A 26817-nucleotide genomic window follows, 5' to 3' on the forward strand; every position below is an offset into this window, starting at 1 on the left:
CCACAAACTTTTCCATTCAATATAACTGGTGATCTATCAATCTATAAATTTCTAAAGACCCTCAATTTCTTCTCAAGAGGTGATTACACATTGCGGAGGAAGGCGATGGCCCCACATCTTATAGAGGAACGGAGAGGGAAGGTGGCATCGTGGCTGGAGATTCACGGATCGCACACAGGCAGCGTCGATTCCAGGGTGACGCGTGGGCATGCCGCCGCGAAGTCACACGATTTACAAACTGCATCGCAAATTCAGACACCAGTTCGACTACAAAGGTGTAGACGGAGCAAAAAACTCAGTGCAGTGCTGACAATGTATTGCAGGCTCAGGAAGTAATGCTTTACGGCTGTCAGTCATATTTCTTCCGATATTAGGTTGCCATTGGAGCTATGCACTTTTGAATCTAGATAGACATTTCTTTCGAACCGCTTTGTTTAGTTTGTCCTCCCGCACCTCCGAATAGTACGGTTGGCTACGTATGGTGCAAACGAATTTCAACATATGTAGAATTCTTGTAGTTTTTGTGGGTTATCTATAAATGAATCATCATCTATAGTATTGTATACGAGTGGAGAAATTGTTAGATCCTTTGAACGTGGGCTTGCGCAGGACATGTCGCTATAAGGAGTGATGGCCAATGGTTATGAGTAATGATAGTGGAGTATCTGAGCAGATGCCCATTGTGATGGAGCGATACAATCAGCTCGTGCCGTTGCTAGATGAAGTTGAATCACAGGACGGAGACAGCTTGAGGCCTTCATTCTGCCGTGGATTTGATCATCGTTGATAATACATGAAATGTACGTATGTTGAACTTCTTTCGCGCCGTATATAGCCAAATGTGCGAATCGGGACTTGCGGAATAACCTTCTGATGAGGTCTTACCACATATAGGAACATGACAATTTGCATACTAAGATAAAGCAACGACCCACGCATGTGACGAGTGGCTAGAAACACGAGCTGAGAAAAATGTGCAGTGGAGTGAGCTCATTGACTTTGATTTGCATCCTTGGCCCTCTGCTGTGGCTATGCACGCTTGAGATGACCTCTGTTTTAGGAGAGCACTCAAATGTATGGCCAGGTACTCGTGTTATAGGAGAAATCGCTTACGGGCCAAAATGGAATCAAATTCAATAAAGATGTAAATGTAGCGACGCCAATACCGGATTAAATAAATTAACCAGACTTCCGCATGCAACTCCCATTATCAGGAGGCGCGTTCATTTCCATACGAATGTCACGTGTAATGATTTCACACAATAGAGCTCAGTGATTGTAAAGTGAGCTGCAAAAGTTGTATTTGAGAAGATGGGTGGAACGCCAATGACTCAACCAGTTCAAGAGAAACGAGCCGCATAAAACACCGACCTGAATTACCAGTTTCCATGGCCAATTATTTAACGTTTGCTTCTTTAATGTTTTAAATGGAACCATTTATAGAAACTATATGAAATCTATCCCACCTAAGAATATATGGTCGGTGAATAATGAAAGTGACAGGATATCAACATGTGACAAAGGCCTCCCATCTAACTGGTACGTGGAAAGGAGAGGTCACTGCTAAATCTGCCGAAAACCACTCGTGGGTAAAAACAAAAACGTTGCAATATTCAGCGAACAAGGCGAGATTTCTGCGTTCGCTTTCAATTAAAACGGGTGTCAGATTCGCACATGAATACATTGCCCACTGCAACATTAGTCAGCTCAATTAAATGGGCATACAGGCGTCCCTGAGATTGACTTGACAATGCGTGCCATTAAATGAAGTGTTTATTGTGCAACTTAGTACAATGTGTTGAGAAGTCAAAAAATGGCAGACATGCAAAGGTGCAAACCAGGCAAGTTTTACACCAACGACCGTGCCACATCTCGATTCGCTCAACATTTCCAAACGAGACTTAAAAACAAAACACAAACGACATTTCAGCCGAGGTTAATTTATTTTTTTAACAGCAGTCAAACAGCTCACAATACTGCATTGTAAACGCGATCAGGATGGTATGCAGGTACACTGAGAACACAATCACTTGAGTGCCCCTATTAACTACCTTGTTTTTAAGCAAGACAGCACAACAAGTTCACTTAACACCTCATGTGACACTCAAAATAAACGTCAAGGGCTTGAGAAACTGCTGCTAAATTATTTTTTGCAACTTCACGACCGTCTCTTGCCGACAGGGACCTTGAGATTACACGTAATCATGGCGAACAAGAGATGGCGATGTGCAATGCGGAGGACAAGTTTGTGGTTTTCACTTGAAGATCTTCCCCTGGTTGAAGGGTTTGCCCACGTGACTGAATGCACCTTCCCAAGAGAAGTACTCCTTCACCATGGTCTTGCATTCCTCGCTGTCGGGGTCCAGCTTGCGCCAGGCATACGACTCAAAGTCGACCTTCCAGTCGCTGGACAGCTGCAATGCAAACGAGACTCGGCCCATTAGCGCGGTTGGCGACGTACGGTGCGAAAGAAGTTCAACATACGTACGTACACGATGACAAAAGTGGTATTTTGCCTGCATCAGCTATATGCAATTGCATCAATATTTTTGAGAAAGGGTGCCTTCATTTTATAGGCAACGAGTGGCTGTGAATCAACAATAACCAAGCCAATTTAATTCATATCACAGATTAGTTTAAACATAGACAAATATAGTTTCATAAAACAAGAACGGCCAACATTTGTATCTCTCTCTATACTATTGTAACTTTAGTCTGTTCAAGAACCAAAAACATCAAGAAATGCACAGCACTACTGTTCTCATCCTTCCCATACGACAGTAACGTGATCCTGTACCTTGGTCGTTACTTTGCCCCCCCCCCCCCATCTCTGTAGTGCCCACCTTGTAGCCTTTTTTTATTGCCCCACAAATTTCTCCCCCCCCCCACCCCACCTGATGAAATCTACATTAATTCCTTGCCCGGCTCTATTATTATTATGAACGTCAAAAAGTGATAATGCTCTCTCGATCGCCCAAGATGCCAGCGTCTATACTGAAAGGCCAGTCACTTATTTTCTAGTGCTTTTTAAAAGTTGTGGGCAGACGGGGTGCAAGGGACACCGACAACAATGTGAAAGATTCTGGAGGCGCGACAATTGAGAAGCACTGGGAGCACGTTTGTAACTTCACATGGAGCTTATAGAACTCTGGTGCTAGGTGCAACATTAAAGATAAAATTAAGAGTTTGTATTCAAACTAAAGAGGGCATATAGAGGAGGCCACAACAACCTAAAACATGCTCATGACGATAATAATGGAAAAGCAGGAGAGGATGAAGATAAAATTATTGGCACAAAAGCAAGGCAGAGCACCTGGTTCAGGATAGGATTAATAATTATTGGCCGAATGCTAACAGAAGTAGAACCATAAACTATTCTGCAGAGTGAAGAATATAGTTTATAACCGGTTAAGAATACTAGCGGTACAGAATGTTAACAGGAGGAAGTGTAAGTTGGTGGACTTGGTTTACCCAGCTTCTGAACAGAGAAAAATTACAATACTCTGCAGAAACATCAGGCAGTGCTGGAAAATAACTTTTCAAAAGGTGGAGAATTAGAATACGGAAAGAAACCCTAGAAGGGGGCTGAAATGACAGTTAAAAAAGAGCTAACTTCCAAAGCAGCAAGGCAACACCGAATAAAAAAATATATGGATGATAAATGCCAGAGGGCCTGCATGAGGTATGGCAGACAGAGACAGGATTGCTATTGCCACAGAGTATATATACACACACACAATGAACACATTTAGGTAAGTGATATTGAACAATATTAGATGACAATTTAGAACATTGCCAAGCTACTGCAAAAGTGAGCCCAGTACTTCCAATAAAGTAATGAATAACGAGTTAATGTTGTGCTAAAGCAATTTAAGTTATAAATATTGTGGCATATCTGATATTACAGATCATACATACAATCTATCATGCTATAATTTAAGCACAGTAAACGTAAGGTAATCGCAAAATGTTAAGTGATATCTACCAACCCTACTACCAGAACATTATACATGTTGAATAGCCACTACCAAAAACTATGTCTCTGTAGATGTCTACTCAAACAACATTTGTATTAATCACGAAAGACACCAAAACATTCACCTTAAGTGAACAAAACATACAGTTTGAGGATTCATGCTCTTTATACATTGTTTTCACTCTGAGCATTATGTCCATGGTTTTCCTTTACATGTCCAAATTGCATACAAATTCTAGAATAATACCTTATTAACACAGACTGCACCTCATTCAGATTCAATATCTTAAGAAAATCATGCAGGTCAATATTATTCTTGTCCCTTGGCTATCACACGGCTTTGCATCAGGGCACACAGCAGTCAGCATTAGTACCTCAAAGGCAAGTTCCTGGCCACGGAAGACCCAGATTCCGGAGATGGAGCTCTTGTTGTTTTCTCCAAAGAGAATCGCACTGGCAAAGGCGTTCTTACGCAGCTTATCCAGGCGCTGGAACATTCCTACACTCACACACGTAGTTTAACACACCGGTTAATCATTATTGCCAAAGATGCACTGTGATTTATAACCAGATCCGATGTATTTTTTTTCCATCGACAAATCGCATACGATCAAATGACTGGGGCTGGGATAAGGTCAGAATGTAACCTGTCCAGACATTGCAATGGAATATCAGACAACATCCTTATCATTTATAATTGGTAAATAATTTAAACGTTTGCAAAAGAGAAATGCCTAAAACATTATCAATTTAAATTAGTAGGGCACATTTCATCCGTTGACCCAAATGCTTTATTACAACACAGCAGTCAATGATTGGCACGATTGCGTAATAAGTTACATCCCATATTGTATGGGTCTTTCGGTACAGTCTTTGTCTCCTGAGTGGCGATGTTTACACACCACACCAGGTACTCATTTGAGGCCGAGTCGACCTAGGGGAGGCCTAGGACCGGTTCAGATAATCGTCACTGGTGATGGCTGCGAGCAGGAATCGAACCCGGCTCGCCAGATTCGTAGTGCAGCGTGCTAACCTCTACACTACCGCTTCTCCCACGTTGTAAAACACATTAACACACACACACAAAACAGTTACACAATTACACACACGTAAATACATGCTGTAACACAGAATGAGACCCACAGGCAGAATGCTGAGTAGATATGCGGAGATGGCCCAGAACAAAGAATATGGAGAGAAACAGGGCCAGGAAGGCAGACACCACGAGTGGAAGTGAGCCAGGGCGAAGCAGTGTTGCATAGAATGGATAATGTGGGGCACTTAGTTTGAGATGTATTTTTCTATCAAGTACACCACCAAATTAACAATATATACACACAAAATTCACACATACTTAAAATGAGAACGTCTAGATACACATCGTGAATGAGTCAACAACAACAACAACGGCCATTCGCCACTAAGTAGCGGTGACATCACCACGACGCTTGTGCCAGGCTATGTGCACCTTGAGGCCACGTGAAGTGTCGAACGCCCGCTGGCAGGTCACGGGGCAGACCCAGGTGCCACGGGTCGATTGACTGAGATGACTGGCTGAAGCACCACCTGTGCCCCCTACTGTGCCAACTTGCTGTGCTTTAGCCACCCAGCGCTCTGCTCGTTGTTGTGAGTGTCGCTCCTCCGCCCTCCGTTGTTGTTGGAGGGCGACTGCCTCCAACTGCCCAGTAGCGTCCTTCACGAGCCTCCTCCATAGAGGCCGATCTTGACACCGCTGGTACCAGTCATCGGCAAGTCCACTCAGCTCCACATCCTCCTGTACCACATCACTCCATCTCCTCTCTAGCCCGTGTCGCGCCCGTTTAGCCCCCTCGATCCGGCCGAACAAAAGCTGTTTGGGCAGGCGGGCTACATGGCCCAGCCAACGCAGCCTTGCCTGTCGGAGCTCACCGATGGGACTTTGTCGAGATCTTGAGGATTTGAGAGTTCCTCACACAATGCAGCCTGGTTAAACCCAGGATTGATCGTAGGCAGGCCAGCCTAAATGTTTCTAACCGGCGAAAATGTTCCATTAGGGGAGTCCACGTTTCGCAAGCATAGATAAGGGAGGGAATGACTGTGGCCGAGAAGACCCGAAGCTTCATGCGGAGCGGCAGACGAGAAAGCTTCCACACAGCGTTATGCAACCGATGAAAAGATAATGCTGCTCGACCGATTCGGAGTGAGACCTCTGCTGTTAAACTGGAGCCGGTCATGAGCACACTGCCCAGGTATGGGAAACTCTCTACAACTGCCTCATCACCGATTGGGAGTTGTTTGGGTGGAGTGCCCGATGGTACAAAATACCAGGCAGGTACTTCGTTTTGGTGGGGCTGATGGTAAGGTGGTACACTCCAGTTTCAGCAGCAGCGCCTCCAACTCCTCCTCTGAGCAAGCCGCAATTACCAGATCGGCAAACATAACGTGGTTGACCAATAGGGAGCCATCCCTTGACCGCACCCGGGCATCGATCAGCCTCCCATTGTATCTGTGCCAGATGGAAATTCCTCCGGTACAGCTACTGAAGGCTTCACGAACTACGTGGTCGAAATAGATGTTAAATAACGTTGGAGCCAGAGGACATCCCTGTCGCACCCCAAGGTGAACAGGGAATGGCTCCGACTCCCGGCCACATAGTTTTACCCGGGCCCGTGAATGAGTACAATACTATACACACGCATGCACACTGTATGCATTAAAATATATACACACGCATACGGAACTCAAAAGTAAATACATGCAACATAGCCTCGAAGTAAATTGTCACATGAAACAATAACTCACCTTTGCTCAAACTTTTAAAATCATTCCATTTGAAATAACTAATTCTAACATCATTCATTAGCACTGGACAAATCTGGCTGTTGCCTGATGAAGAGAGTTGTAATTAAATGGTGTGGCTTGGCTCTCCAACACACCGGTGTGCTGTACTAGTGACAAATTGGCACGTTCTGTTTACGTGACAACCCTTACTAGTTGGCTGTCGAGTTTTAACGACACATTTATATATTTACGCGATCTAACCCAGAAACCTCTATTATGGATTCATTAGCATGATCGTTCATGGGCCTAAATGTAAAAACATATCAACCGTTTGAATATTAAATTGGAGTTGTAAATTGTCATGTTTTTTTTTATTATACAGTACTTAATAGTAACTTTTTTTTCTGCCGTTGACATTCAATTTTCCCCCAAGGTCTCTCTTGCTATGAAGAGGGTGTAGATGGTTACATATTTCTCTTTGTACATACGAGAGCACGTTCAACGTAATGAAATTGAACGTTAAAACTTTGTGCCCTTCAACAGACAAGCAACCATCCTTGGAATGAAAAATACCTCTTCAAATTATGGCCAAATGCCAGGCATCTATAAAACCTTCATCTCACATTGGAGCTGTACTTACAGGCCACTGCTACAGCATATAGACATTTCAGACATTCACTTACGTCAAAATACTCTCATTGGAAATGGGAGATGACGCATAAGAGTAACCTGATTAAGTAATGGCTGCAAGCACAACTCCGATGCCCTGTCAAAAATACTTTTCTAAAACATTTAGCAATTTTTATGAATAGTTTCAGTTTCATTTATTAGGATTTACCCTGTGAGCCATTCGGCTCTTGATTTGGGTTCAACCGCAACAAACAATAAAATTACAAGATACACCTAAAATTCGTATCATTCACTCACTTTGCAAAACGCACACATACTTAGTAGATATGACAGTTGCAAATATAGGGGATTTACCCAGTGTGCTGAACAAGGACGTGATATTTCAAGTACATAAATACCACGGTGTGGTGCTATCTTAACCATCAAGGCATTACAAACCGAAAAAAAAAGTGTTTAGAGAATTAGCAGCAAAAGACTTACAAAAGGGTTAAATGTCGTCATTCTTTGAGCCACACACAAACCTTGCTGTACACTGTACTATTTGCATTTTAAACCGTTACATTTAGATATGCTAAAAAAACGCACGAAATAAAAGTCTTTAAAAACCTCGTTTAATGACTATCTTGATTGGATTAATTAATGCTGTGGTTTTCACACCTGATGATGCTTGCTTGTGTTGCAGTCGAAACGTCGTGAGAATTTTGTTTTATATTTGTATTATTTTATTGTTTCCCTTCTACGTGACTTTACCGAAAGAACCAAGAATATGAAATAACGTCTTAAAAAAGGGTGACAAAAATGAATTGTCACTATTCAAATAGAACAAGACTTCAATACTAGATTTGAAGCTTTCGTGACTGCAAGGATCCATACTCTTTGGTTCTATTCGGTAAAGTCACGTAGGTAAAAAATAAAACAACAAAAATCACGACGTTTCGGCCACAACACAAGCGGCCTTCATCAGGTGAAGGGACCAGACTGTCTCGAAGACTGCGCTGGAGTGAAACAGAGCCAAGCTCAGACCACGGCCTTTAAGCTGTGTGAGAGGGATTAAGGTGCTTTGACAAAGGAATTAGCATAAAAAATTAGCATTTAATTGGTGGACTTAGCATGATGAAAGGTGTAGAGAGGGTGAACATGCGGGTGCACATGCCGCATGTGCTGCGAAAGTTTGGGGTACCACTACTTGAAAAAAATTTAATTGGCGGACTTAGCATGATGGGTTTGCAAAGAACCTTGGTATCGGAGAAAATTATATCGTGATACCAAGGTTCTTTGCAAACCCACGGGTTTTTATCAGAGATTTGTTCACGAGGCAATTCAGATCTACAGATACAATTTCAACCGAGAAGATGGTTTCAAATTAAGCAACCATTGGAAAGATGTTCTAAATCGAACCAAACATTAAACTAATTTTCAATGGTACAGTATATTTTTTCAAGTAGTGGTACCCCAAACTTTTGCAGCACATGGGGGTGCATGTGCACCCGCATGTTCACCCTCTCTACACTTTTCATCATGCTAAGTCCGCCAATTATTCAAATAGTGGTACCCCAAACTTTCGCAGCACATGCAGGTGGCATGTGCACCCGCATGTTCACCCCCTCTACACCTTCGAGGCAGTCTGGTCCCTTCACCTGATGAAGGCCGCTTGTGTTGTGGCCGAAACGTCGTGATTTTTGTTGTTTTATTTTTTACCTACGTGACTTTACCGAATAGAACCAAAGAGTAAAGACTTCAATACCTTGAAGGAGAAACCCTCTATGCCCACCCACATCCCTCATCATGAGGTGCGTTCCACAGCAGAAAGCTGAGATGCATATGTCTGGCTCGTGGAAACGAATGCCTCAAATGTCACATTGATTCGGCCATTCTGTTGCAAAGTTCAACCATGCCATGAAGCCGCTCATTGATTTTAAAACCAACCAAGTCTGGCAGCAGTGGAAAATATCAGATCCACTAACTTCATAAAAGATTCGACATGGCACCACCTTAATGAAATTCTATGATGACGACTCAATTGCTTTAATTTTTGCGGTACACATCATGGGCCCTGACCGCGCACTGACCTGTGATGAGATTGCAGCTCATGAAGATTTGAGTGAGTTCGTCCGGGTATTTGTACTCGCCGTACCAGATGGACCAGCCCTCCTTATCGAAGTGCTGCCAGAAGTGCGGGATTGCCACCGTAAGCGTGTCCTCGTTCGAGTACTTCCGCTTGAACTCGTCCAAAACGAACGCACTGCATGCGCACAATACAAGTATAAAATACCAAAGAGTATAAAATACCTCCGTTAACGTTCCGGGCATTGTAAACATTGCGAGTGTAATGAGTCCACCAGAGGAAGATGGAGACGACACTTCTTTATTTTCCACACAAGCTCATGCTGCGTGTGACCACTCCACTTCATATCCCACCAGGAAGCACCTGACGGTGATGTCACCACTCCCCCCCTCCTGGGCGTTCCCCTCTCTCTCTCTCTCACCCTGCCTTCTTTTTCCTTTCATCCGTGAGTCATCTTTAACAGTAACCTGGGATCCCTTTGGTATTTCTACCCCCGGATCGCGTAAGTATTAACACTACACAAGCGTTCGATTTTCTCACTTTGTTAACTTGGCACAATTTTAATTTTGTACGAAACATTTTATAAAAAAATCAAGCCAATATAAACATCTCACGTTTATTTGTTTATAATTATATCCTCATAATAAAGGCATGCGTGTCAATGTAAGACGGGTGGATGGTTTAGTTTTAAGTGTACGTAACATTTTTCATAGTACAGGTTCCCCTCGCTCTATGCCAGGGGTCACCAAACTTTTTTCACAGTGGGCCGGATAACTGAAAGAATGGCGAGCGCGGGCCGCATAATAAATAAATAAATATTTCTGGAGCGTCGGACCTGTGTTGACAGTTGGAAAATCTGGGGGCGGGAAAGATGCGTGTCATGGCAATTTTTTTATGACGTTGCCATGGAAACCATGGTAACGTGTTGCCATGACGTTGCCATGGAAACCATGGTAACGTCAGAGCGTAGGCGGAGCTACCACAAGCCGGGGAAGTACTTGGGATGGCGCGAAATAAGCAAACATTACAATAAACAAGAAAATCTAGATACAATAATTAAAAATAGTACATTTAAGGAACATAGCAGTCAGGTCTCCGCATGCGTGAAGAGCTCCTAGTATTCTAAACATAATATTGAAATTTGAATTGTATCACAACGTTTCGTGTTCCATAGGTTTTATCAACCAAATTCAAGTACCGTCGGCGGGCCTGATGGGCTGACCTCGCGGAACGGATTCGGCCCGCGGGCCGCATTCGGCCCGCGGGCCGTAGTTTGGTGACACCTGCTCTATGCTGTAGTAGTAGAAGATCCGTTCCAAAAAAAGAGGGCTCGAACAAAGGAGTCAGCTGCCTGCCGAGCGGTGCATTCAGCACACAACAATGTTGTCCCACACTTCCGACCGCACACAGCAAATTGTGTAAAGGAAATGCGTTAAGGTTAGTCACATACATGTGAAATGGCATAAACAAAACAGTGAGCAAAACCTGTAATGTTATTTTCCTAAAAGGTGCCGCCTAGTGGTTTATCATAGCAGCAATCTCTGTTTGCAAAATACTGCACGAGTTTGGGAAGAGTGGGTTGAGAATTGGCCAGGCCCTCTCTCCACTCACTTGTCCATATTTTGGCTGGAATTCCACTCCCCATTCCCCCCCCCCCCCAACATGAAATACGAGTCAAAAAACATGCCCATGGCAGTGTCACAGTAAAAACATATAACGTTACAATAAACATGCTAAATCAAATAGAAGTGTGATATATACCAAAAGCTATTTATTATGACTTAACTACCTTTAAAATGCGTAAGAAATAACTGTAGGCCGTTTTGTATGCTCGTCTTAATTATATCAACTAAAATTCAGAAAATGTTCAGACGTACATAGCATAACCACATACATCACGATATATGATACCTTGCCATTAGTGTTTTTCCTTAAAAAATCAAATACAAACTTTCTGGATATTTTTTTTATCAGAAAAATTGCTACATCTTAAAAAGTAATATAGTGATGCTATTGTAAAAAAACACACACAAGGTAACAAAGTTAGCCAACAGAGTTCGCCTATCGAAATACTAATTTTAGAGGACCAAAGCAGTTTAAACCATTCACCCATCCAATAATCACCATTGTCCAAAATCCACTCCGGGTTCGCAAAGAAATAAATGCAATGGATCCGAGAGAAATCCAATCCCTTCAACTCAACAAGTGCGTCCTCCCCCTCACGATGAGGCCCCGAGAATTCAGAATGCAAGGGCCCCAGAAAAACAGCTGGCACATAGTCAAGTCATCGAAACCCGTGCCAAAAAGAGTGAAGGTCAGACGGGAGACTTGCGTCGACACTCGCTCGCCACCCCACCTATGCATTAAAAAAAATATCTACCAAGTTTGAGCCTCCTCCCGCCGCCCCTCTCGAAATCTAGCTGCCACACATTCCCTCTTCCGAATGCAAAATCCCCCCCCCTCCACCACCCTCATTCAGCCCATCCCATGAACCTCCTGGCATCCGGCACACATGCAAGCTATATTTCAAGGCAATGCCTGCAGTTCTGGGAATAGACTTCGGGATTGCAAAATTCCAAAAGGCAAGAGGATTTTTTTGCGAGGACGACGGGGGACCGCTCACACACACCGGCGCTGCCACTGACCTCTTGGGCAGGGCAGCAAAGGGGTCTTTGGCTTTGGGTTCATTTGCGAGCGCTTCATCTGCAGCGTCAAAATCTTCCTCAGCGGCCGCAGGCTCCTCCTTCTTCTTTTCCTTCTTCTCGTCGTGGTGTTTGTTCTCTTTTGTGGACTTCTCCTTGCAATGGGTGTCTTTCTTGGGCTGTAGTTCCGCAAACTTTTTGGCTGTAAAATAAGTTAAGTTGCCTTGTAAGTGCACCGACAGCTTTTCGCAGTTTGCAATGCATTGCAATCAATACAATATCTTTTTTTGTTCAAATAGGTTGGCACGTACAAGGAGACTTCGTAAAGAACACAATTCCAAACCAACATTTGAATTTGGTTAAATCTGCAGAAAAAAAAGCGATTTCACAATTTTCCCACCAAATTTTGGTCAAAATTACCTTACCGCCTAACATGAATTGAGCCCATTAAGCCGTTTGAACGTCTCTTTAGGAATGTTTGAGGTAAAGTGGCTCCATACCATCAAACTGGGCCATCTTGTCACACAGCTTCACTTCTCCCAGCACAGCCTTGAACTGTGGCTGGTTGATGCAGGTGGTAAACCAGCGGTTTGCGTTGCCAAATGGCTGACGAAACGAGGGCTCCAGAACCTAGCCAAAACAAGAACATGACATTTTACGTGGGATGCTTTCACTTGTTACGTTCTTTGACATTGCAGGAATTAACACATTGAAAATCTTTACTCTCAATGTACAATATGATAAATTACACTCTACACTATAGTTGTATCTGAATACATCCAAAATAAAACAATTAACATGCCTAAACTTTATCATATAATTCTAAGGACCACATTTAATGCTGAGGTTGTCCCACCTGATGACGATTGCTTGTGTTGCGATCGAAACTTCGTGATCTATTAATTTTCTACCTACGTGACTTTACCGAAAGAACCAAAAAGAGTATGGATTCCTGCAGTCACAAAAGCTTCAAATCCAGATTGTTATATTTACCAAGTGGTTTTCTAGACGAACCCACATCAATCAGGCATAGAGAAACTAACTGTTAAATGGCAGTGGAAATTGAGTATATACAGAACAAATAATGCAGAAAATAACAATAATTTAATCGAAAACTTAAATCAGCCATTGGTGACAGACATCCTTCTAAACCAAACATCTCAACTTTATTCAGTGACAATTCCATCATTGAACAGCAATAGGATCTCAAAATGATTTCACGTCCATGATACGACCGAGCTGTTAGAGCGCCACCTGTAAAACATATTGAGAATATAACAAACATACAAGGGGAAGTGTTTGTAAATGCATTGTGGATAGTTGCCTAATTTCACACTTGTTACTCTCACCAACATTTGTATTTGGAATTGTATCATTTTGCACCACTCAAGATAACTGTACACATTCTTAAAAAAAAACACAACACAGCCCTACATTTTGGATTGTTAAAGCATAATTAGTTTGAGAAAACATTACTTTGTAACTAATGAGTTTATTATTTTGTATCATGGCCACTGCCAAGTAATTGCAAGCTAAGTTTCCCATGGACTGGGCGTAAAACTGTGGTCTATGCACATTCCACAGCTTGAAGGGACTCCCTTGTGGGTACCTCAACAATTATTCTTTTCCCTATTCCAGCAAACTGGGGTCAAGGTTTTCCACATGGGTATTAAATACCCTGGAACAGAAAGAGTCGAGAAGTATCTCTTAAAAGATGAACGATCAACAAAACGTTCATTTGTGAGATGATTACAATTCCAAAATGGGATTCATCTTTTTTACTTCAAATGTAAATTACTGGCTTGCAGAGAGCCAAAAGTTTTAAATTTTAATTTCACAACTCTAAAAACTGCCATCGAACAAGCAGATACAAAGCAAACAAAAGGCACAAGCCACTGAGTGCCACTGAGATATGCTTAGAGAAAATAAACAAGCTTCTAGAAGCATGCCCCACCTCGAGTGGCCTAGGCCTGCGGTACGTGGACACAGGCGCCCCCTCGCGCTCTCTGATACGAAGTGCACGTGTGGCGACGGCACGCGCTGGAAACACGTGGACAGCAGCTTGCCTTGCATTGGCACAAGTTTAAAACCAGATCCGTATTTTTCAAATGTATGAATATTAGCTTGGTGATTTTTTTTGTTGGCAAAATGAAGTATTAAAATTATGCTATTTTTGCGTAATGGTTTTTACATTCACTTCAACCGTTTGGTGTTGGAAAGTTAAATGTGGATCAAGGTATGTCTGCCATCTACTGTTCAAATGGAGTATACTGCAATGACGTGTGTATATGGTAAACTCAGCTCACATTGGGGCATCTCAGAGCGCACAAGTGTTGGTCATAATCTACATTTTAGTTGGCTAGTGTGCATGTGTAGAATTGTAAGTTTCAATACATATGTACATACATGTGTGCAAGCGCATTAAGCATGCATGTTAGTAGGGGCACACTAACAGCACTTGCCCCAAAAGTCTGTTACGGCTACACGGGGGTTCTTTGTCTTTGCATGTAGTAACAGACAGCGGTTGTTGGTGGCGCTTGGGCCTTTGGGCTGATGGGACCTTGGAGCACGAGAGCGTACGTCTGCAGGGCATTGTGATTTAAAAACTGTGGTGGGGAGTGCCTGGAGCCTTGTGGTTACGGAGGGAGGCCTGGGAAGACGAGGTGATGTGCTACGGGGAGCACATGGCGGTGGCAACGAGGGCTTTCACGGTCGGCTGCCAAGGGGCAACAGGGCCCGGAATAACAAAGCGACGGTGCCTGGAGCAACATTGTTTGAGGCGAGGGGGACCTGTGGTGACGCCCCTGGTGCTATGGAGTGAAAGGAATGTGACGCCAGTGCATAATAATTCGCTTCACTTGGAATAGATACATTATTTTAAGTATGGTTAAGAACGCAGTCATTTTTTTTGTAATCTGTGGCTGTGCAAATTCAACTGTTCACCATTGCAAACCGTCTCAGCTGCAAATGCGCTGGCAACTTGGCTGCGGCTACATGTCTAATCCAAAAGCAAATGTATAACAATAGTTGCCATTCCTGATTTCTTTAATGTTGGTTTATTTTCATCACATTTGAGAAAAAAACCTACAATTACCATTGAGTGACCATTTCTCCTGTCCAGCCCATGATATTGTCATAAGCTGGCTAGTTATTCGTGCGATTTCACGTATAAGCTCAATGAACATGTCCCTCGTTCCCACGTACTTGAGTCACACACATCACAAGGCTCGTCAATATTATCGACTGTAGCCCAACTTCATCAGGACTTTATTAAAGCAGACAGTGCAACCTGCAGTGTTAAGAAATAACAAGAACATGAGACGCCTCGAGTTAGAAACTTTGTAACATTGATTTAGTTTTCTTTGGTTCTTTCGGTAAAGTCACGTAGAATGAGAATAAAATAATACAATAAAATTCTCACGCCGTTTCCGCCACAACGCAAGCGGCCGTCTTCAGGTGAAAGGTACAGACCTGTCATCCCGACAGTTCTGTACCCGACAGTTCTGTACCTTTCACCTGAAGATGGCTGCTTGCGTTGTGGCTGAAACTTCGTGATAATTTTATTGTGTTATTTTATTCTCATTCTACGTGACTTTACCAAAAGAACCAAAGAAGATGAATCCTTGCAGTCACGAAAGCTTCAAATCGAAATTGATTTAGTCCTTGGCTGCACCAAAACCGAACTTTAAAAATATTCGTGAATGTGTGGATGAGTCCAGTACCTGTTTGTAGAGTGCGAGAAGACTGCACACCACCGTGATGTCCGCCAAACTGACTCGCTCCCCCACCAGGAAAGTGTGAGCCTTTAGATGCTCGTTCAAAATGCCCAAGGCTTTCTTGACATCTTCCTTTGCCCGATCTGTTGACTGTCAGGTACAAGAAAAACTGATATTTAATTAAACTTCAAATGTTGTTTTTGTAGCCAATACCCTAATCCCGATTGCTTTTGGGGTGGCCAGCATCACACCCGGCCACCTTTGTCTCTCTAGTGGCGAGTCGACCTAGGAGAGGCCCAGGACCAATTCCAATAGTCGCCGCTGGTGTTGGCTGTGAGAGGCAATCCAACTTGGGTCGCTGGGTTTGTAGCGCAATGCAATAACGGCTACACAACCACTCCCCATATGAACTACACACACATACACGGACTTGAATGTGCAGCCGAAGAGTGTGAATCTACCCACCTGCTTGTTGTACTGAACGATACCAAGCGTGGGGAAGACCCAGGTGGCGGAGGCTGGAACGATCTCGCTGTCGGCGAAGCTGATCCACTGCTGGACTTTCGCCGACGCCTCATTGTTATCACCACGCAGGGAGTTGTTGGCAACTGAAATAAAAAAAATTGGGAGAAATTGCAGAAATTACTAAACAGAAAACTACGATGTATGGTATTTTTTAATATACTGAATTGTTGCATAATTCTTACCACTTTATATTCTGAAATTCCAAGTTGCTAAACCAATCCTGCCAAAAGATTTCTATCATACACGGCGTGGAACTATTCACTGAAGCATTATGCTGTTTTTAGTTGATTCGTTAAATTATAGCTCTCAGACCAGTAAACCAACATTAATTCAGCCTCAAACAATGATCTTTTAACACTATTAACACAAAGTAGTTTATTGCCATCCTTAAAACAATCCACTGTTGATTTTAAAATGTCTCCATCTTCTTTTCACTGCCCAGTATTATGCACGTTACTACCCAAAATATAAATTCTTCTACTAGTTACATATTTCTACTTAACCAATATCTGCAAAAATGCCAGAGCCTTTCCTTATCTGCTATCAACTTAGTGTTTCTCACGGGCACATCAAGGTAAAGTACAGAGACAGTACCTATAATTTCCAACGGCTGTAAATACCCCAATCAGGAGCATTTTTAATACAACTGTAGTCTCCAAAGTCTCTCATGCACAGATGACCCATTTGTTTACTGGGTTTCTTCCCATTGAATAGCTTCCTCTTCTTAAGAGTCCATATGGCTCAATCAGATTCTTACACGAGGTTTGCAATGATACTTTTGGGGAATCTTCAACTTAAATATATCGTGTTTGCTGCACTTCTAGCTCTATTACGTCTCTGCTCCACTTCTGCACCACCAAAGATGCTACCGACACCATAATTGCAGCCATGTATACACCCGAGTCTTTTAAATTAAGCCACGTGCCTTTCCCTTGCACTATAGTTTCATGCAATTCATCAGAACCCCAGTCTTGGTATCTGGTCACAGCACGATTGCTCGATTTCCCTTTGAAATTGGGTATTTCAGAATAACCCATCGTCTCGTCCTATCCCATGTGGCATGCCACACTTCACTTATAATTATACTTGAGGTCTACTTCGCATTTAAGTCTCAAAAGTAGAATTGTGGGCTAACATCTGTCAAAACTACTCTTCAGTCTAATAATCTGTAGCCCAAGTTGGTACATAGTCACGGTATAAACAAGGCTAAACGTCACCCTAGCTAAAATTATCCGATTATATACCAACAAAATATAACACTTTCCAATCTGATTATGATTGCCAATCCCTATACTGATCCATGCTGTCTATCCTTCTACCAGAGAACAAATGCAAAGGGAAAGCCATGATTAAAATCGCATAAATAGACATGGCTCCCCTACTCTCCAATCCATCATGCGATGTACTCCCCCTCCCTATAACAATATGATGCAAACAGAATTGCGCATTGCAGTGGATGCCCTTTTACTTGATGTACAATCACAAGTTGTGTTCATCTTTGTAGAAATCGGTGACTAAAAATAGCCAGTATATGACCCAATATGAAACATTGCAGATATTGAGCACACACATTAATCCACTCTGTCCATATCGAAATGTTGCAAAAAAAATCATAAATGTATGTGGAGCATTAATCTGAAATGATTACATCGATATGTAAAAATTCTGCATTAAAGCAGGCAAGAACATTGGTAGTGAATACCTAAATGCCATATGAAAGTTGTTCCACTTGTTATAAATCAAAAGTCTCATAAAATCCAAGCAATTTTACTTTGCAGCATGTTTCAAGAAGGTCTGACATTAAGACTGCTCATTGGCAGTAGACTTCAATTTACATTTTCCACAATTAGTTAGTTTGCGTGCTTGTTTTTACCAACAGTTCCTGAAACGATAACACACACCCAAGTCATTACGTGAAGGTATAACCCTGCAATTCACCACGAGGCAAAATCTGATGGCCAGAGATATAAACCATAACGTGGCAAAGCTGCGATCGTGGAAAGTAATAACCGGAGTTCCACCACGAGCCCCAACCTCTGGTCTTGTTCACTTGACTCGCCACCCTTCGGATCCCACCCTGCCTGCCCAGTTTCCACCTTCGTCCCCACACCCTGCCCCACTCACCACACCCAAGCTGCCATGCCACGTTCAAGGAACCATTATAAGCAGGCGTTACAGCAGTGGTTCTTAACCTTGACTGCAGCCTGCACCCCCCCCCCATCTTTGGTTCTCAGAAAGGGCATCTCGCACCCCCCCCTAGAGGGGGTGCATGCACCCCAGAGATTAAGAACCACTGCCTTAAATGATGTTGTTACGAGGCTAGCACAACTTTATCATCGAGATATCCAGGAATATGAAATTATATACATTTTTCCAATTTGCAAAACTCCTTTCACACTTGTATAGTGTCACGAGGCCTTTATAACCAGCTATGGATGCACAAGCTACACTTTTGAAATGTTAATCACTCCTAATCTGTATATATGGTGAAATATAAAACCAGTGTTTCTTCACAACTTACCAAAAATATGTACATCCAAATAGAGTTCACACATTTGCTGACTTGCTATTGATTTATAAGGGTGCACGGGGTGACCAATAAGGTCTGAATTGGTCTGTAATAAGGTAGGCACTGACAGGGGTTGACAGGTATGCACTGTACACTACTATACACTCCTATACCCCACTACACACTCCTATACACCACACTGTCATACCTGTCAACCACTATAGCTTACCCCTTATTCTTAAACAGGGAAAGTGAGTAGAAACTATTGTGTCTTTGTGTTTCTCCCCTTGTGATGGGACTGTAGGATGAACGTTGAGATTTATAAGGGACACGTGGTGACCAATAAGGTCTGAATTGGTCTGTAATAAGGTAGGTACTGATAAGGGGTTGACAGGTTTGCCAATCACACGGGGTACTCATTAACACGCTTGGCAATCATTGGGCAAACACAATGCTTCAGCTCAATTCCCCCACCTACATACAATAATCCTGCATTAATTAAGACATGCAACTTTTTTACCAGTGCAACAATGGAAAAAACACTCATTTGACATGGATAGAAATTTCGATTTAAAGCTTTCGTGACTGCAAGGATTCATCTCCTTTGGTTCTTTCGGTAAAGTCACGTAGAATGAGAATAAAATAATAAATCGATAAAATAAAATAACACAATAATATTCTCACGACGTTTTTGTGGCCGAAACGTCGTGAGAATATTGTGTTATTTTATTTGATCAATTTATTATTTTATTCTCATTCTACGTGACTTTACCAAAAGAACCAAAGACGACGGATAGAAATATAACTAATAAGAGCTTCCAGAGCTGCAGAAAAAAAAAATGCTAAATGAAAAGGGACTTGCAAGGTAATTTTAAACGCTATAGACGAATGCGAATTTGTTTCCTACAGGGTAACTGTGAAGGTGTAGTTATTATGTTCTGCAGGCCAATTTGTATATTTACTTGAAATCTGTGAACAAGAGCGTTACAACTCATCAGATTCCTCCAGTATAAATATTATTATTCAGAATCACACCCTCATGAGGTACACCAAAGTAATACAATTATGTTCACCAATAATTTTAACAGGTCCAACTGCATACAAATATTAAGCATGTTTAGTACAATCCTACCCTATTCCTATTTGGGACAAATCAAGTGAAAGAGCATGCAGCAGCACTTGAACTTTCATATTCATTCTTTAGGGGCCTAAACGTTCATTTGATAAAAAAAATCATATTTAAATGCAATAATACATTATCTGAAAAATACACAAATGTCAACGACATCACATAAATTATCCATAAACTACAACTTATAATGCTGCCCAACTTACCATAGTGTGCAATGGCATTGCTCTCAAACAATGAGAATCCATTGCTCCCTTCAAAAGCTGGTACCTAAAGAAAAACAAGAAAAAGTGGTAAAGTATTCAAATATAACAACTTTTTTGCATGTAACTTTTGCATACTTAAAATGTTGAGTCGCATATATTAATTAAGGCGAGATTATTCGTAATTTTTCATAAAAAACGTTTAACATTACAATATTGAACCACTCAGTTATACACCACCCATTTCCATTCCTTGCCATCTCTTTTGGCCTAAATTTACCAGCCTAGAGCACTGTCCAGTGGATTTAGGTATCGAAAAAATAACCAAGGTAGAACATAATGGCTGTCAATTTTATCAGTGTACATATCCACTTCACACAGAAACAGATGGATCAAGAATGATCATTAATTGGCACACATATCACACCTATAAATACTAATGATTCACTACCATACAACACAAACCATTGCTTATATCAGCATTGACAGTCCTGCAAAACCTTCATGGTAAATTATCTCACGAGATCCCAGGCTTGCACTACTGGAGCAACATTACACCAGGGGGTAGAGGGGGAAAACGCTCGCTATATTCAGGCATCATGACTCATTGAGGATCAAACCTTTAGTTGTATATCGTGGCTCAGGTTCAATAAACACGTTAGTCTATGGCCAATTGCTCTACTCCGCAATGCCGTGGAAAACATTACTACTCCACACTCCACTCATTGCAGACCAAGGAGACCAATCCATGTTATTGTAACACTTAATAAAAAACACCATGTTATCAAACTTTTAATTATTAGCACGGGGGGAGGGGGGTAGCTACCTCTACCAATAAAGACTTAACTATTAGTCGATGAATCCTCACAAAATTGCAATAGGCCACATTGTGGCCAATTGCTCAGGCCCCTTAAAAAATGGCCGCCGCCCCTACATCGCGAAGGCGGGAAACCCCCTACAAGCCACACCCAGCGTGATGCAGATGACGTCACAAAGACGCAAACCCATAACCTCCCGTACAGTGGCAGCACACACGAGTAACGGGAATGACTCGTCAACTTTTCTTCTGCTATCCAATTGGTCTCATCCGATATTGGTTACTTTAAATGATCTAATTTAAATAATCGGACTTCATAGTAATTATAGTCCTCAATGGCTCTTAACATTTCTAAGGATGCCACGCCACAACCGACACTCTTCATTCTACACCAGGGCGCTGTAGCTCACGAGTCATTGACGTCGTCTGCAAAGCCGAGGGGCCCTGCCAGCACTATCAAAGTTCTGGCTCCAACCGACTCATGCAGACATCGGGATTTGCAGAAACTACTTGCATCACAACGCAAATGCGTTATGCGTTAATTCATTTTGCATTTACACCGCATACACTGTTGTATTGTACAAAAGTAGCTTTTGTGGCCACCAGTCAAAAAGAACACATTAACTCGTATAATAACATTTTATATCCGATATTCACCACTTTAAACATTTCAATTGACACACTGCAAGCCACTGTTAACGCCGCACGAAAGACGTGAATACCCACGTTTTGACGCATATTTCACGTTCAACTGCACAAACCATAAATAATCACGAGTGCATATGCGTCCCGTTGTAATTGACACGGTCATATTTAAGACTGAATTTACACTGCAACTACAATCATCGTACTGCAGCAGCAGGGGCACACACACACAGATTCTCTGTCTGCCACGACACCACGTCAGCACAATGAAGGCAGCAGACGACGCCTTTGACGCCTCTAACATTGTGTGTGTGTGGGGTAGGCGAGCTCCGTGGGACTTAAAAAAGACAATCAAACCCAACCCAACCACGAATGTCTTATCAACACCGTGAACAAGAGGGGCAATATTTACATTTCAAACGAACAAGAGAGGCGCGAAACGCGCCGCTCCGTGTTGTGGGACACGCGCGGCTTTACCCATTCATTCGGGACACCCCCTCCCCCGCCGACCCCCGCATAGCCTTGACAGACTGTTTGGGGCGAGTGCTGTTAGCGAGCACCTATGAAGGCCGGCACGGCACACGAGGGAATGCGTGGCCAGTAGCACCACGCCCGGCCGCCTTTGTCTCCCCAGTGGCGATGTTGACTACACACCCTCGGTAAGGCCCAGGGCCGGTTCAGATAAATCGTCACCGGTGCTGTTGGCCGTGAGCGGGAGTCGAACCCCGGGTCGGTCGCCGGGTTCATAGCGTAGCGCGAATCCCCAACAACCACAAACTTTCTCACATCCTCACAGCAGCCGCAGCCGCAGCCAACCCCCCCCCCACCCCCCATCAGCCGTCTCACTCTCTCCTCACCTTTCCTAGCGGGAACTTGGCGATAAACTTTTCGCTTTTGTTCGTCTGCCCGAAGATGAACTCGGGAGTTTCCGCGACCACTTTGATCTTGGCCCCGCTGTACTGCGCCGCGACCAGGGCCTTGAAGGCTCGCCAGTTCTCCGGGTACGTGTACAGCGTCTGCGCGCACCGCACGCACGCACAGGGCAACAAAGCGAGGCGGACAAAATGACGCGGCGGCCGCACGCGGGACACCTCGATGCGCCACACCGGCCGAGTTGTTTCGCTCCGAACGCGAGGATGCCCGCGCTCCGAGACGGATTCTGCAGTGCGCGCCGCCCCAGTACGACTCACCCCTGTCGCCATCTTGCCTGAAAGAGAGGCCGCGTGCTGACGGCGGCGCCGTAAAGTAGAGAGGGGCGGGGGGAGAGAGAGGCGCGAGAAGGGGCCAACTTTGCGACGTCGTCGCTTTACGACAGCCGCGTGTCCTCCAACTCCCTCCCTCCTTCGACCACGTGCGCTTCTTGTGCGGCCACGTGGATTGCAACGCGCGCGCGCCCCCGCGTGGGGAGCGGTGGGGGGGTAGCGCTGCGCCACGCTACGAACTCGGCGGGTCCCGGGTTCGATTCCCGCTCACGGTCAAAGATCATAAAGTGACGATTGTGAGCAATATCCCGTGTCCCCTGACTGTAGACTGCCCTCCAGTGGTGCACAGGCGATAGTTTCTGTGGTGGCGGTGGGCCGCGTCTGTGACAATGAGCGCAGCGAAAAGTGTCTGGTGACGAAAAATGACGATTATTTGAACCGGTCCTGGGCCTCCCCTAGGTCGACTCGGCCTCAAATGAGTACCTGGTGCGGTCTGTAAACGTCGCCACTGGGGAGAAAAATGCGTCCGGGCGTGGGATTGGCCACCCTCGTGCGCCGTGCCGGACTTCATAAATGCTCGCTAACAGCACTTGCCCCAACAGTTTGCTAAAGCTATATGGGGGTCTTTTGTCTTTGGTAGTAGTTACATTGGAGAAACCAAACGACATGTCTCGGACCGCATTCGTGAACACAAAGCAGACCTAAAACACGGTAGGACCAACACCTCGGCCGTGGCAGATCACTGTTATTATTCAGTAGGCTCACATGACATTGACTTCTCCAAGACAGAGGTTCTTTGCAAGCCATCTGGCTACCATGAGAGATTCGTTCATGAGGCTATCCACATATACAAACACAGAGACAATTTCAACCGAGAAGATGGATTCTGGCTTAGCAATCATTGGAAGGATTTTATAAACCATTTCAGGTTTTAATTGATTGTTCACGCTTACGGTGGCTTTCAGACCACATCCATTATTTTTCGTCTCCCCCCTCCTCTTTTCCGAACATAGATGGACTCGTCCATCTGTGGTGCTAACGTTAAAAAAACCCGCCACTTTTAAAAACAATTCTTGCTGTGGTTTTCACACCTGATGATGATTGCTTGTGTTGCAGTCGAAACGTCGTGAGAATTGTATTGTTTTATATTTTTATTATTTTATTGTTTCCCTTCTACGTGACTTTACCGAAAGAACCAAGAATACAAGTTGTGGCTGTGAGTTATTTGTTGTGCGGCCCCATCTCGGTTGACTCAGCCTTAAATGAGTACCTGGTGTCACGTGTACGCATCAGCACTGGAGAGACAAAGGCGGCCGGGCGTGTTGCTACACAGGGGCCGTCCATAAATGACGTCACGCGATTTTGGACGATTTATGACCCCCCCCCTTGTCATACGGCGTCACAAAGCTCTGACCCCCCCCCCCTCCAAAAAAATATAGAAAGATGCTTCAAATCGCTTTAAACTATTGTCATTGTAGTGCGTATTTAATGTGGCGCTGCACTCTGATGTTGTAGGAGAAAACAATTATTAAAAAGTCTATTTAATTAAGTAGAACGTGTTGTCTATATTTATTTAAAGTTGCGCATTTTGATGTGACGTCACATTTCTTAAACACCCCCCCCCCCCTCGTCACACATCGTCACAAATGTCTCACCCCCCTAGGTGCGTGACGGCCCAATATGTGCTCGCTAAAAGCACTTGCCCCAAACAGCCTACCCCTGTGGTGATACCCGAATTATGCCAAGACACTTTTCTTTGCAAAGACAAAGATCCCCCGTATAGCCTTAACAGACTGTTGGGGCAAGACAGTGCCGTTATCGAGCACCTATGAAGGCCGGAACGGTACACGAAGCGGTGGATGGCCAGCACCACGCTCGACCGCCTTTGTCTCCCTAGCGGCGATGTTTACACACCGCACCAGGTACTCATTTGATGCTGAGTCGACCTAGGGGAGGCCCAGGGCCGGTTAAAAAAATCGTTACTTTTCGTCACAAGTGACAAGACACTTTTCGCTGCGCCCATTGCCACACACGCGCCCACCACGTCAACTACCGCCTGTGCACCGCTGGATGGCAGTCTTTATTTAGGGACACGTGATGTGTCTGCATTGTCGAGTTGTCGATCGCAAATTGGAAGTGACCAGCTTATGAAGACGAACGAGTTTAAGTACCTGCGTGCAACGATGTTGGATCACTACAAGTGTACAGATGAAGAGGAGTCGGAGGCTGGTTCAGCACTTCTTTATTCGTCAACCCACAGCAACACTCGTTCCAAAACCAACCGTACAAATACTGGAGGAAGGGCCTTTTCTATTGATGCCCCCAGGGTCTGGAATGCTATCGCCAATAAACTGCAACTTGGATCACTACCTGTGAGATCTTCACTCAAAACTGCTCTAGAGGAGTTGTACATCCCTAGCTGCCACTGCTATTCAGAATGGCCTGAAATCAAATGTATCGTTCTAGATGACCGCTGCAAAGTATGATTTTGAGTTTTGATTATAGTGTGCTGATCTTTAAAGGTGTATTGCAAAATTTTGATACTGCTACTGATACTCCTGCTGTTATGGAGTGACTCATGCAGCCAGCTATGGCTGCAAAGTATGGTCGTACATGTTATGTATATCGTTTATTGATAAATTTGAATCACAGTTCCTATGATCACTGTTACATTGTTTTTATAGCTTTTTTTGGTGATTTAAAAAACTTTTGGTTTAGCCATGTTTCAATTTAAAGCTTTCGTGACTGCAGGGATTCATCTTCTTGGTTCTTTCGGTAAAACCACGTAGAATGGAAATAAAGTGTTGGATCAACAGGATGTTAAAATCAGAAATTAGCACACTTTAACATAGCTATTTCAATGCTAAATTATCCTGTTTGATATGTAAACTCCTTTGTCAAGGCGCTTTACTTCTCCAACCTAGCTTAAAAGACGCTGTAAATCTTAGCAGCGTTCATTGGAGCGCTGTCGTCCCGACAGTTCTCTTCCTTCACCTGAAGAAGGCTACTTGTGTTGTGGCCGAAACGTCGTGAGAATTTTATTTTATCATGTTTTATTTTTATTATGTTATTTCCATTCTACGTGACTTTACCGAAAGAACCAAGAAGAATATCCATGTTTGTTTGTTGTAGTACAGAGTTAGCCTGATAACTTTAATCTACATTGTCTTATGGTTGTTATTGTTTGACTTGCATCCCACTGGGATTTTTGCGCACAGCGTTGAAATACGGTGTTTTTTCTGGAAGACTTTGCTGGGTTTTTTCATTATTCCGTTGAGTGTAGTCACTTTCAGATGTTTCTTGTTCGTGTTTTTGTTTTGTTGCGGTTGCACCCGAGTCAAGAGCCGCATGGCTCACAGGGTTATACCTAATCCATGAAACTGAAATGAAACTGAAAAAAAGTGGAGATGAGAACACGAACAAGGGCTGGACGGCTGAAATGGCGAGAGATGACTGGTGTGGTGTACGATGGGAGGGTCCCAGTTTGGTTGAAGGGAAAAGTGTGTAGTGTATAGTGTAGGGTATAGTAGTGTATAGTGTAGTGTATAGTGCAAGACGGTGGTGAGGCCGGTGCTGTTGTACGCGGCCGATTGCTGGGGCACAAGAAAGAGGGAGGATCGAGCTACGGCAGTCACGGAGACGAGGATGTTGCGGTGGATGTTGGGTTTAACAAGGAAGGCCACAGGTGGTGAGAAATGAAGAAGTGAGAGGAAGACTCAAGGTGGTCGACATCACGGAGAAGACGAGAGAGAAAAGACTGGTGTGGTTCGGTCATGTTGAGAGACGACTTTAAAATATCGTGGGTCAGAAGGTGCAAGCGATGCAAGTGGAATGAAAGAGAGCAAGGCAGAAGAGGAGGTGGGGGGCGATGTGGTGCGATCGAACCACGGTGGCCCGAGGAGCGGACAGAGAGATGGTGCAGGACGGGGCAGCGTGGAGAAGGTTGGCAAGGACAGCGGACACCCCCACACGAGTGGGCCAAACGCCTGGAAGAAGAA

General features: G+C 43.7%; 1 protein-coding gene across 1 annotated transcript; it reads right to left on the minus strand.

The window, feature by feature from the left end:
- Positions 1–1924: 1924 nt before the first annotated feature.
- EEF1G (eukaryotic translation elongation factor 1 gamma) lies at positions 1925–22959 on the minus strand. Its single transcript, XM_032964172.2, has 10 exons — positions 22808–22959; positions 22475–22633; positions 20159–20222; positions 16255–16397; positions 15796–15939; positions 12574–12703; positions 12077–12275; positions 9436–9608; positions 4351–4475; positions 1925–2414 (listed from the first exon to the last, which is right to left on the minus strand). The coding sequence occupies exons 1-10, from the start codon at positions 22817–22819 to the stop codon at positions 2256–2258; spliced, it is 1308 nt and encodes a 435-aa protein (XP_032820063.1). The 5' UTR covers positions 22820–22959; the 3' UTR covers positions 1925–2255.
- Between the last annotated feature and the right edge of the window lie 3858 nt (positions 22960–26817).

This window comes from Petromyzon marinus, chromosome 31 (genome assembly GCF_048934315.1).
Source record: "Petromyzon marinus isolate PM22_M1 ecotype Great Lakes invasive population chromosome 31, UKy_Petmar_22M1.pri1.0, whole genome shotgun sequence".
In the NCBI taxonomy this organism is placed as follows: domain Eukaryota; kingdom Metazoa; phylum Chordata; class Hyperoartia; order Petromyzontiformes; family Petromyzontidae; genus Petromyzon; species Petromyzon marinus.